General features: G+C 34.2%; 1 protein-coding gene across 1 annotated transcript; it reads right to left on the bottom strand.

Annotated features, from left to right (window-relative positions):
- Positions 1-2,478: 2,478 nt before the first annotated feature.
- On the bottom strand, positions 2,479-13,921 carry LOC120084181 (putative disease resistance protein RGA3). Its single transcript, XM_039040075.1, has 4 exons — positions 10,687-13,921; positions 10,473-10,516; positions 9,798-9,872; positions 2,479-2,694 (listed from the first exon to the last, which is right to left on the bottom strand). Exon 1 carries the CDS (start codon positions 13,827-13,829, stop codon positions 11,049-11,051), a length of 2,781 nt encoding a protein of 926 aa, XP_038896003.1. The 5' UTR covers positions 13,830-13,921; the 3' UTR covers positions 2,479-2,694; positions 9,798-9,872; positions 10,473-10,516; positions 10,687-11,048.
- Positions 13,922-14,202: the final 281 nt, after the last annotated feature.

Below are 14,202 nucleotides of genomic sequence, written 5' to 3' on the forward strand. Positions count from 1 at the left end.
ACTCATGCTTGGAGTAAACCAAAGAAGAGGTGGTGGGTTCCTTGTGAGCAAGTTTGAAGATGAACTTGAAAACCCCATTTTTCAAGTTTTGTGTAATTTTTCAATTTTCAAAAATCCAAAATTGATTTTAAAATCATATTTTATTTCTAAAATCAAAACTTATTAATTTTACAAATTAATTTTCTAATAAAATTAATAAATAGTTATTTAAACAATTTAAATAATTTTAATTAATTAAATATCCAATATTAACTTAATTTTTACACAAATTCATCTTCATATATTTAAATCATATTTAAATATATTTTCTCCATTTCCGTTTGATTCTAATTTGAACGTTTCAAATTAACTTATCACACTACTTTAGAGCTAATCCATTTCCGAACTAGTAGGGGGACCTCATGGACCTACAGATCATGAACTCCAACGATCCGAGATTAATCGGCTAAACTCATTAGACCGATCTAACCTCCATTCGTTAACTAATGGGTCACTCCACTAAAGCCCATAGTTGAACTCCCCTCACTGTAGATATATTATGTCCACTCAATATAACCATGATTAGTAAGTCAGTCTTTCACAGGTTGTTTGTAATAACGGGTGGGTCAAATCTCTGTTTTGACCCCAAAATTACCTCTTGTTCCTTAAGTCCCCATTGATCCCCTAATGAACAATTGTTTGTGATCCAATCACAAAACCGAGTCCTTCTCATACCAAATGAGAGGGTGGGATCCCTTGGTCAAGCCCCAGAATCAACACTTAAGGGAACAACCTCTCTACTATCCCAAAATCGGGTAGGAGTGAATTCCCTCTTGCACCCTATGTTCCCAGCTATCTATCCGGTCTTACCCTTAAAATGGAGTCATATTGAGTCGGCGCTGTTGAGCCAACCCTCACCTATGCAAATCTAAGGGCAATCCCGAATAAACGGGTTCATAGTTAGCTCAGGATTAAGGTCAAGTTACCTAGGCCATCGCTTTGAAATAGTCAGTCTTAAACAGTAAATAACATTATGAATGACTCATTTCGTGGTCCGATCTTGTACAAACTCTTTTGCACAAGGACACCCCCACTCCTCATGTCTAATATGAACGAATTAGGATCACTTCGTTTGTAGTACTTTACAACTACTTATAACAACTACAAAGCAGACCGTATCCAATAGTGTTACCAGAATAAGGTACCCAACCTTATCCATGTACTATAGATCATTTTGACTATTTACTCGAACCACCTTTATGTCTCCACATAAGTTTAAGTACTCATCCAATAGTCAAGGGACTTTTAGGTTTATTGGATTTCTATTCAAGCAATAGATCTATTCAATAACACCTTTATTGAATTTTCAGAATAAGCTCCATTGTTTACATGCCACGAGTTTAGGACATAAAACCCAACACTATGTACTCCTATTTATTCGGGATTATCCTTAGATTTACATAGGTGAGGGTTGGCTCAACAACGTCGACTCAATAAGCCTCCCATTTTAGGAGTAAGACCGGGTAGATAGCTGAAGACATAGGGTGCAAGATGAAATTCACGCCTATCTAATTGATGGATAGGAGAATAGTTGTTCTCTTAAGTGCTGAATTTGGGTCTTGAATAAGGGCCCCACCCTCTCATTGGCCTGAGAGGAATCCGGTTTAATGATTGGATCACAAACCAATTGTTCATTAGAGGATCAGTGGAACTTAAAGAGCAAAACGTAATTTCGAGGGTAAAGCAACATTTTACCCAACCATTATTACGAACAACCTGTGAAGGGTTGATTTATTGATTATGGTTAAATCAAGTGGACACAAATATATCTACAATGAGGAGAGTGCAACTATCGAGCTATAATGATGACTTGATAGTTAACAAATATTGATTAATTTGGTCTAAAAAGTAGTCAATTAATCTCAAATCGTTGGAGCTCATGATCTGTAGGTCCTCCTTCTACTAGCTCATAAAACATGAACACCTTGAATTTTTAAATTGAATGAATTTCGAATGATATCAATTTGAAGTGTTTAAATTGAATTTCAATTTGAAATGTTCAAATTGAATTTAGGGTTTTGAACAATTATATTGGATATAATTAAACGTTTAATTTATCGAAATTAAACAAAATTGAATAGATTAAATATATTTAATTATGAAATTAAATATGATTTATATGAATTAGATTCATATTAAACTTAGGTGCTTTATTAATTTATTAATTAAATATATTAAATTAATTACATTAGTTTTAATTTTCAAACTTTATAATAAATTTCAAAAATTAGTTTTTTAATTAATTTTGAATTAATTAAAACCAGTTGCAAATTAATGGTTGTAATGGAAATGTCACACCCCCTCCCAGATTACCCTCTTAACCTAGAAAACGATGTGACGATAGCAGTTACTAGCCCTATTGCCAGCACTTACCATCTTTATCTTCTTACTTCACTCCTGAAGTGCCAACATGATAAATTAACTTATACAATTAGATCACATCCGAAAGGCTCAATATATTTTTATATGATCACACGCTTAATAACCATGACATAATATCTATGGATAAAATATTTATAGGTTGGCCAAACTTTACTAATAAAATCCTCAAAACATGTGTACATCGATATGGATCATTAACCTAAATTCTTTTAGCTAATCGGGTTTTCAGTGGCAAGCAGCAGCAGGATCAACCTTGAGGAATCTGACTGCTATCTAGGAAAGGAAAACATTGGAAAACTATGAGCTAGTTGCCCAATGAGTGACTATAGAAATCATATTATGTCATGCTTCACATTAATATAAAACATGTAAACATACATGAAAACATAAATTGAAGAAAGGATACGACTATTCGAATGGCCATGAATTAGTCTATAAATGGGTTATTTTTTCAATTTGTTTTCTTAACTTTTTCCATAAGCATTTTTTCTCTCATAAAACTTTCCTCCCTTTTTATAAATTTGTGGAAGTTCCGTATATCCACAAAGTTTAGTTCGTTGATCTTGTGGACGGGGTGCTACATCCATAAGAAAGGTGATCTGTTCTATCTGAGGAGGCAATTACTCTCTAAACTCAGGTACTAGGGTGAGTAAATTTGTCTTAAAGGAGATAACGTAAATTCGTTGGACTCAGATCTTTAATATATATGTTTGGTTTTAATTTCATGTGTTTTTGCCTTCGGAACACTCTTAAGACAAATTTAGTGCATCCAGCTCTTATGTGTGATAAAATTCATTCATCGTGCATCTGCAATTCTTATTGACTCTCTTTTAAAACTAAAACCTTTGTCGTCATGTAATAATAAATAAAACTTCATTTTTAATCTGTTTGTTTAGTTTGATTTTATCCACTAACAGAATATAATAATAATAATTTGAAGAAAATGTTTTCATATAGCACCGCGTGCATCAAGATCTTAATAAAAAAATTAGTTAATAGTCTGGTTTTTATTACTTGTCTGATTTTCAATTGAGTGAAGTTCCAATGTGCAATTTGTGAATATTGGTGATTTCTTTGGGTGCAATTTTCATTTTTCTGACATTTGCAGTATGAGATTTTTTTATTTTCAAATATTTTTAAATATTTTCTTTCGCTTCTTAATGGATTCTGCTGTGTATTTCAAAATTTCAGATTCATTTTGAATTTATATTTTAATTTCAAAATTTTGATTGTTGGTTCTGTAATTTTACTTTTCATCACATCAGAAGAAGAATTTTGTGGATTTTTCCCACCCTGTAACATTCACTCAGATAATTTTTACTATATATACACATTCTTTATTGATTCTCACACAATTTTTGGTGTTTTCCGTTTTAGAAGAGACAGTCCTCTTTATATCATTTTTTCATGGATTGAAAATGTCTTCATCATTCATATAATTTTATGTACATGTGTTTTACATATTATGTTTAGAAATTAATTTTGTTCATATATTTTTTATATATGTTGTTTTAGATATCTTTAATAGATATATATTGATTCTATTGCACAATTGTTTTGTGGTTTGATAGGATATTGAAATTGTTGAACTATAAATATACACGATTATGGTGCAGTTTTATCAACATTTTAGTACCTATAACCATTTTGTTATGAATGTCTTATTTGATGGTTATGTTGGATTTGAATGACTGGTAAAAAAAATGAATTTTATTGGATATAAGCACTTTATTATGTAAATTTTGTTGCGTATAAAACATATTTGATGAAGAATAATATGTATATTAGTTATATGTATAGCCAAAGTTGTACCTGGAAAATTTTAATATAGTATGGTAAGTTGGTTATCATGCATATGTATAACCAAAGTTATTATGTGGTTTGATATATATATTTTGGAGGAGGTGAAAGTTGTACCTGGGAAACCCACCTCTACCGTAGTAAAACCTAACCAAAAATCAAATGGGACAAAGAGTAAAGGTCAGAATAGTGGCTCCAGCAACCAATACCAATAGAAAAAACAGCAGCCCTCTTCAGGAGACATGGTACAGTTCCTTTTCTTTAATTGTAATAAACCTGGACATAGCTAGAAATTGTAGGAACAGACGTCGTCCTGCTGGTCAGGCGAACCTGACAGAAGAACCGTTAGTCGACATGATTACAGAAGTAAATGTGATCGGTAGTTGTGAACGGTGGTAGATAGACACTAGCGCTACACACCATGTCTGTCATGACCTTATTCTTTTTAAAACTTATACTGAAACTAAGGATAAGGATATTCTGTTGGGGGATCACCACTCCATGAAAGTTGTTGGAACCGACAAGGTGGAACTGAAGTTTATCTCTGGGAAGACCCTTACAATGAAGGACGTCCTACACACTCCGGAGATAAGAAAGAATTTGGTCCTGGGTTATCTCCTCAACAAAACCGAGTTTACTCAAACTATAGGGGCAGACCTATATACCCTTACCAAAAATAATGATTCGTAGGAAAAAGGTGTGCAACTGAGGGAATGTTCAAATTAAATTTAGACCTTAATAAAATGAAATCTTTTGTGTATATGTTGTGTTCTATGAATGTTTGGCATGTTAGACTCTGTTATGTGAATAAAAATTTAATTAGTAACATGATTAGCCTGGAAATGATACCTAAGTTATCCCCGAATAAATTTGATAAATGTGAGTACTATAGTCAAGCTAAAATTACTAAAAGTCTGCATAAATCTGTAGTTAGGGTTTCTGAGCCTCTAGATTTAATTCATTCTGATTTATGTGAATTTGATGGCATCTTGACTAGGAACAGTAAAAGATATTTCATTACTTTTATTGACGACAACTCTGATTTTACTTTTGTATATTTGCTGAAAAACAAAAGTGATGTTTTTGATACCTTCAAACTATTTGTTTTTGAAGTAGAAAATCGGTTTAATAGAATAGTTAAAAGACTTCATAGTGATAAGGAAACTAAGTACGACTCAGACAGTTTTAGTGAGTTCTTTAACTCACATGGAATAATACACGGAAAGACCACACCTTATTCTCCTGAAATGAACGAAAAAGCCGAAAGAAAAAATAGAACTTTAGCTAAGCAAGTAGTTGCTATTTTACTTAGTTTAGGAGCCGCATCTTATTGGTGGGGATGAAATCATCCTTACCGTGTGTTATGTCCTAAATAGAATCTCAAAGTCTAAAAACAAAACTTCACCTTACGAAATTCTCAAGAATAAGAAACCAAACTTGTCTTACTTTAGAATATAGGGTTGTCTAGCCTTTGTAAGGATTCCATACCCAAAAAGGAGAAAGTTGGCTAGTAGAGCTTACGAGTGTGTCTTTATAAGTTACGCCTTAGATAGTAAAGCCTATAGGTTATATGATCTAGTGAACCAAGTGATCATTGAGTCAAATGATGCCAACAAGATAGAGTTCATTTTAAATCAAGGATAGTAGGGGGCTCGTGATCAAGTGGTCTAACCCCAGTTAGAAATCCTAACCCTAGAGAGGAAACCAACCCAGAACCTAGAAGAAGCAAAAGAGTAAGAACCACCAAAGATTTCGAGAATAACTTCCTGTTCTATAATGTAGAAGAAGATCCTAAAGATCTGATAGCTGCCCTATCCTCAATAGATGCCAACCTATGGCAAGAAGCCATAAATGATGAGATGGACTCACTTGAGTCAAATAGGAATTGGCATTTAGTAGATCTACCCCCAGGTTGCAAGGCAATAGGGTACAAATGGATCTTAAGGAGGAAACTTAGATCCGACGAAATTGTTGACAAATTTAAAACTAGGTTAATGACAAAGGGTTTTAGACAAAGAGAAAACGTAGATTTCTTTGATACCTTCTCTCCTGTCACTAGAATTACCTCAATCTGTGTCCTATTTTCTCTCGCTGCGCTTTATAACCTCGTAGTATATCAGATAGATGTAAAGACCACTTTCCTAGGTGAACTTGAAGAAGAGATTTACATGAAACAACCTGAGGGTTTTGTAGTCCACGGCCAAGAAAATAAGGTGTGTAAATTAGACAAATCTCTCTATGGACTAAAACAAGCTTCTAAGCAATGACATGAAAAATTTGACGACCTTATCCTATCTAAAGGTTTCAAGATTAATGAAAGTGATAAATGCATCTACTATAAGTTTGAAAATAATCTCTGCACTATATTGTGTCTATATATAGATGATTTGTTAATCTTTGGGTCAAACTTGCATGTCATAAATGATGTGAAATCAATATTGAGTGCAAACTTCGACATGAAAGACTTAGGAGATGCTAGTGTAATCTTAGGTATAAAAGTGAATAAGTTCGAAAAGGGAATTTCTTTGGATCAATCTCACTATATAGAGAAGATTCTAAAGAAATATAATTAGGTTTGTTCAAGAATACTGGTGATAGTGTTAATCAAGCTGAGTATGTGAGCATCATAGACGGTCTTAGATACGCTATTGACTGCACTAGGCCTGACATAGCTTATGTTGTAGGATTACTTTTCAGGTTTACAAGCAAACCTAGTAAAGAGCATTGGAATGCTATAGAAAGGGTAATGAGGTACTTGAAGAAAACCCAAAACCTAGGATTACATTATCAAAAGTTTCCCACTATCCTATAAGGGTTCAGCGATATTGATTGGAACTCTTTTTCGGATGATTCAAAGGCTACAACTGGCTATATCTTTAATATAGCAGGCAAAGCTATCTCTTGGAAGTCCAAGAAATAGACTATTTTAGTCCAATCTACGATGGAGTCAGAAATGATAGCACTAGCGACAACTAGTGAAGAAGTCGACTGGTTTAAAAGCCTGCTATCAAAGATTCTCTTATGGGAAAAGTCGATACCAGCCATATTGATCCATAGCGATAGTACTAGAGCAATCGCAAAAGTTCAGAACCGTTACTACAACGGAAAAGAGACGGCAAATACATCATAAGCACAATACCATTAGAGAGTTTCTCACTACTGGTAAAGTTAGAGTGGATCATAAACAGACTGATGAAAATTTGGCAGATTCTTTGACGAAAGAACTGGCCAGAGAGAAGGTTTTCAAAACCTTAGAAAGGATGAGACTCATGCCTATAAAATGATGAATCATAGTGAGAAAATAGACTGGAGATCCCAAGAAACAGGTTCAACGGGTAATAAATATATAGTGAATCATGCTAAACCAAACACAGAGTTTCATTCGTATGACTTAGAGTCTGAGCATGATATCCTGAAGCGTAAAAAATGTTGAACTCAGTTCTTAATGAAATCTCGATGACAAATAGGATACCTAGCTACAGGAGTACTCTTGATAGACTCACCTATGTGAATGTGGAAGTGAGAGCTGCTTCCTATGGAGTTTTTAGGAAAACTCTCTAGAGCGTTCACTAAACCGGGATACACGTGTTAGGCCTTAAAGCACGAGCTTTAAAACTACACCCTAATGACACTCTGTGTCAGATGCAGTTAGAGATAGAGTTCAAAACCAAAGGTTAGTCTAGTATATTCTAAATCATCTACGTAAAGGTTCAAGTCGTATAGACTGAAACTGCTCGATGAAAAACTTTTTTTTCTCTTCTTTTTTGTTTAAATTTTCAAGTGAGAGATTGTTGGGTGAAATTTTAATTTTAAAAAGTAAGAGGAAACCAACCTTTGGTTGGAGAATCTCACATTGAAATTTTTTTATTTCGAAGCCTCCCTTTTGTACTCCAACCATGGGCTTTGGGTTTAGGCCCCAAGGTACCCATATTTTAGAGGGAGTGAGGAGATAGACCAATATGGGTTCGGTGGACGTCCCACACGCGCGCCGCCATCCGGTCGGATGAGCAGGGTGTGGCAAGGCGAGGCAAGGCACGTGTGTGATTATTTTTCTTTAATAAAAATATTTTTATTTTTATTTTTATTTTTTTCTCTTTTAATAATTAAAACCAGAAAATCTTGGTCCTTCAGCAGTTCAGAACATCCATCATTTTTCACTTTCTTCCATTCCTCTATCGAAAGCTCTCCTCTCCTACTTTCTCTTCCACTTTCCGTTTCCTAGGCAGTCAGTCAAAAAGGGTGTATATTTCGATCAGTAACGGTGCATTTTCAATCGGGTTTTCTTTTCGGGCTATTTTATCCTGGGGACGACATGGCAGTATTCCTAACCTACTTGCATACTTAGGAAGAGTCATGAAACGTCTTAAAGAGAGCGAGCCCCACGATTCAGTGTATAACGAGTTTCTATTTTGTAGATTTTATCTTTGCTCAATCGCCATAACTAGACCGTTTGCTGTTGTCCTGTTCGTTGTCTGAGGGTCTTGCTGTTTTTAACAGATATAAATATGAAAACGTGTGTAAAATAAATGTGTTTAATTGGGTTGCAATTGTTCAAATTTTGTTTAATTTTTTAGTTCAATATATTATTTAATTTATTAAATGAAAACATGTTTGTATTATTTTATTGTTTTATTAATTACAATTTGAAAAGAAAGACGATCATAAAAAAACATAGAAGATATTAACCACGATATACTAATAAAAAATCCTCAAAAGAAGGGGAAAAAAAACAAGGGAAATAATTGAAACAAAGGAAAAATTGGAAGACATGCCACGTATGGATTTGGAAAACAAAAAACAAAGCTTAAGAAGAAAGAAAACAGAAATGTGCATGGTTGGTGTTTTCAATGAATTTTTTATTAAAAAGGGCAAAAAAAGATGGTTTAAATTAAATACATGAAAATTTGAAGGAGATTAGTTGTAAGAAAATTTAAATAAGAGTTAAAAAAAATGAAAAAAAATATCATCATCATCGATCATATAAAATTAATGATGAGAAATAAAGGGTCACAAGTTTCTAAAGTTCACACACATTATAATTTTTTATAAAAAGTAATATCAAGTAAGGCGAAACATAAAGGTCGATGGTTCAATTTCTAATGTCTAAAATTATTGCACTTGAAAAAAGGGGAAAAAAAAATACTGTCAAAGAATGGTCGCAGGCATCCCAAACCAAAGCACTGAATACTCTTTCTACTACAAACTTGAGTTCACAATACATAATGGATTAAACCAAATTAACTAAACCAATAGTAATACAAAAACTTGGTAGAGCTTTATTTATTTTTATTTTTTCTTTCATCTCATTCCGAATCATGAAAAACAGGCCATAAAGTGTGTCTCTGACCGCCGTTTATTGTTTGATTCCTTAACGAAAATGTCATTTGAGGGCTCTAATACCACTTGTTACAAATTATACTGAATTATATTGGGTTCTTTATGTGATGGCCAAAATATATATATATTTGGGTGATTTTCACTTGGAAAAAGTGCATATGAATTTAAGTGATTCGTAGAAAAAAAAATAAAAGGTTAAAAATTGTTCCTCAACAAAAAGGTGTCAAAATAAAAATTACCTGAAGATGAGAATTAAAGCTTGGCAGAACGTGGCTTTTGTTCAATGTGAGGTAGTGTTTATACTAATAATAAACCTGCAAAGACAAGATCTAAAGTTTCAATACATATAAAGGTTCTCAAGTACATGATTATAAACTCTTTCTAATGAAATTTATTATGAATTAATGAAAGGGAAGAAGTCAAAGAAATGGGTATATGTTTCTTAGAGATAATGCTAGCAATTTCAATAAGTTTAGATTTATAGATGAAGAAAAGATAATCAAATACTTCAAATCACTTTAATTGGTTGGCGTGTAATAAATAAGCTTAAAAGTTAGGAATTGAATTTTTTTTTTCTTTTAAAAAAATTTTTTAGATATCAAGGCTAAACAAAACTAAGAGCCAAAAGATGGCTTACAAAAGATCCTGCAAGCATTCTTACAAGTAGAAACTAACGAATCAGAAAAATTAGATGACAGACAAAATTTAACACCATAAGCATCCCGTTTGGCTAACTCATGAGCAGTTGAATACCACTTCCTTCGGATAAAGTGAAACGGACAATCTCTACAAGAAGAAACTTTCAGCCAAATATCCTCAATCATATAACGCACCTCCATAAACGGATCCATAGTTCTATTCAACATATCCATCAATAATTTACAATCAGAGAAAATTGTGATAAGACTCCGTACCATGCTGGATAAAGAGCTCCAAACCTTCCGAGACTGTTGAGCCTCTGCACAAATAGAGGGAAGACCAATATCTTTAATATCATACGACGCAACCAGCTTCAAATTGAAATTCTCTACCATAACTTGATAATCTTCTGCTGAAAATTAATGACTCAAACTTTGAATTAGTTATTGAAAAAGCAAAATAATATAACAATAAATGCTAAAACCTTACATGAACACAATTGTTTGGAAGATGGGAAAGTTTGGCCCTCTCTGGATCGCCTTGGCCAAATGGTAGCAGTGGACATTTAACAACTTTCAAACTATTCAATTTAGTGAGGGATAGCATGACTTGTTTTGAAGGCAACCACTTTAGATTCTTGCAATAAGAAAGCGTCAATTCTTCTAAACTGCAAGGTTTCCGGACCAATCTGGTAAAGCTTCAATACCATTAAAATTAGAAATTTCTGACTTCTTCAAAGTTGTGAGATACCCAATTTGTTGAGGAAGCTGAGTCTGTTGCATTCTCTTCCGAGGTAACACTCAATGAAAGAAGTGTAAATTAAGATTGGTGTATGACCGTATTAAAGTCGTTCATACTTCCACGCATGTGTCTTCCACATTATATTGATTAGACATATTCGGATGCAAATTAGGACAACCAGAAATGTCCAGAGATTCGATATGATTGTAACCTTCTAGCAGCTGATTTGGAAGTTTCGTCAATACTCTACAGTTGTAAATTTGTAGAGTCTGAAGAGATACAAAGTGATCTGGAACACTCATTAATTTAGGACACACAATAATCTCTAAGACTGTGAGATGTGGAAAAGCCATACCATTTGGTACGTCTTCCCAATTCTCTAGGCCAAACATTTCAACGAGGGAAAATTTCTTCAACTTGGGAAAAAATACCCTATGGTTAGAGTTATTTGTCCCATAGAACTCCCTCCCTATGCTTCTCACATCATACAATTGATCAATGAAAAGTTCCTCCAGGTTAGGTAATTGTCCTAGCATTGGAAGCATTTCACATTTTTGACATCTGCGAAGAAATATTGAAACCAAACATTCAACAAAAATACCATTAGGAAAAGCTTGCGCAGTATAGTCATCAATAGATAATGATTGAAGATTGTGATGTGGTTGAAGCCCTTCCAACACTCCAAAATCATTTATGTTGTAATCTTCCCTAGAGAGAGAATCCCACTGAAAGTGTAGGTGTGTTAAATTCTTCTTTTCCATCAACCTTGCACCCATAGCTTCCTCTTTACTTTTCACTTTCTTAAGATCTCCAAGAATTAATGCCCCTTTCAAATTCTTCAAAGGTCCAATTTCTTCAATTTTACGACCCTCCTCATAACCTACTCGAAATCCAGATAATGTTTGCAGATGAACCAATTGACTCATATGTAAAGGCATTTTCTGATTAGGAATGACCATGAATTGAATATGTCTTAGCTTCACCAATTTTCTTAAATCTTTGGGAAGCTGATATAATAGTTGTACTTGAAGCTTTAGCGTTTGCAAGTTATAAAGCATGCTAATAGATTCTAAATCGAACTTCCATAGTCCAAAAAAGGCACTACAGCTTGTAATGTGAAGATACCTCATATGCTTGAACATACCAAATGAAGTGAATAATCTTCTAGATCCGTCGTGCACTACCAAAATACGCAAGGAAACAAAGTCCTCGAACTTACCATCGGCATCTTGGTCAACGTCCTCAATGAATCTGCGCAAATTTCTCACTATTTTGTCACTTGAATTAGTGAGGTTTGATTCCACCTTTTGATGCTTCGAAATAGCACAAGCAATATCATGTATTAGATCATGCATCATGAACCAGTATGGTCCATCCACTAATTGTCCCAGGAGGCGGACAGATGTTTTTTGAGTAATTATCTCACCTCTATCTTCATTGGCAACTTCAAATAAGGAGCGAGATAATAGGAAGTTAAAGTTTCTTTCTCCTATATCCTCCATCAATTCATCATTTCCTTCTTCTGGTTGGATCAGTCCTTGTGCTATCCACATTTGAATTAAGGTCTCTTTATGAAATATATAATTTTTGGGAAAATTTGAAGAATAGGCAAAACATTGTTTTAATGAAAGGAGTGGTAGACAATCCACACTTAATTTTAGTATGGATGAAACAAAATCTTTGTCATCTTTTGATATATTTTTCACCACGCTTCTGAATTTTGTCATCCATCTCTCGTAGTGTCCTTCAAACTTTACTGCCCCTCCTAAAACCTTTGCAACTAGTGGTACTCCGCCAATTTTTGCAACCACCTCTTCTCTGATAATTTCCAACTCTAGGCCATCTGCATTTACACCCTTTTTGAACAAGGACCAACATAGATCATCGGACAATTTTTTAAGATGAATGCTCGAAGTTGTCCCCATGATAGTGGCAACGTCTGGACTCCTCGTGGTCACGATAATAGTATTTCCAGATTTTCCAGCAATCTCGTTTAGACAGTCCTTTAAGTCATCCCACAATGTAGCTTCTTCATTCCAAACATCATCAAGAACAAGAAAATAATTTTTACCTTGCATCTCCTCTTGGAGCCTTTGAAGTAAGTTCTCCTTGTTCAAGCCAGTAGACCAAGTTTTTGTGAGACTTTGAAAGATCCCTTCCAAAATATTTATGACAATAAATGGTTCAGACACACATATCCATATAGTTTTATCAAAATGACCTTGAACCAACTCATGATTGAAGACCATCTTTGCCAAAGTCGTTTTCCCTAGTCCACCCATACCGACAATGGGTATGATGGACATTGGGTGTTCATTGCTAGAGTCAACCACCAGCTTCACTATGTTCGAAACTTCAACTTCCCTTCCTATTATAACTTCTCTAGACTTAAACTTTGATGTTGTCTCTCGAATCTGCTTGAGATCAATATTCTTATGTGTTTCGGTAGATTCCTCCCCAGCTTGAGCAATCAGCCCTAAAGGACCAGCCTTAGTGTAATGTTTATGTAAAGCTTCAATAATGTACTTCATTCTTTTGGCCATCTTCAAACGAAACAGAAAGGGATTATTGGATGATGAAAAGAAATTACGCACTTTCTTTCTCTTTTCTGTTTCCACTTTCCGGCGAAGATCTTCGTAAACAAGCTCGTCCAATAGATCGTCGGCTTCATAAACAATGCGTTGAAGATCCCCCACCCACATCCCCACAGATTCATGGTGTGGTTTTTTAGTGTTGATACCTCTTAAAATTGCTTCGGCATTGCATAACCACTCCCTTAATTCGGACAACTCCTTGTGGAAGCCCAAAGCCACACCAATTTCCTCAGCTGCAACTTTGAGTACCTTCTTCAGAACTTCTTGCACAGCAAAAGTCCACAGGAATTCAGCCATGTTCTCTATAAGAACTGCCAAGTAATCCGATGAAGAATATTCAAACTCCACAACCTGGAGAATTATTTGAGGAAGAAGAGAACGATAATTGAACTAAATTAAGTAGATAACTCTTTAACTTTTGTGAGTATTTAAAATATTGGAAAATATTGTATTTAACTTTGTTAATGAGGTGTCAATTGGTTACTGGTTTAACCACATGCATATAGACTTTAGATAGGACAGATATTAGTTACTTCATAAAAATGAAGTAGGTACGTGAAATAAAGTATGGATGACTATTGACCGTTGGTGCAAGCCCAAGAAGAGAGCCAAACAAGTGTTATTTGAATAGTTTCATTAAAAATATATATATATATAAGAAAATACCTAA

This window comes from Benincasa hispida, chromosome 1, assembly GCF_009727055.1.
Source record: "Benincasa hispida cultivar B227 chromosome 1, ASM972705v1, whole genome shotgun sequence".
In the NCBI taxonomy this organism is placed as follows: domain Eukaryota; kingdom Viridiplantae; phylum Streptophyta; class Magnoliopsida; order Cucurbitales; family Cucurbitaceae; genus Benincasa; species Benincasa hispida.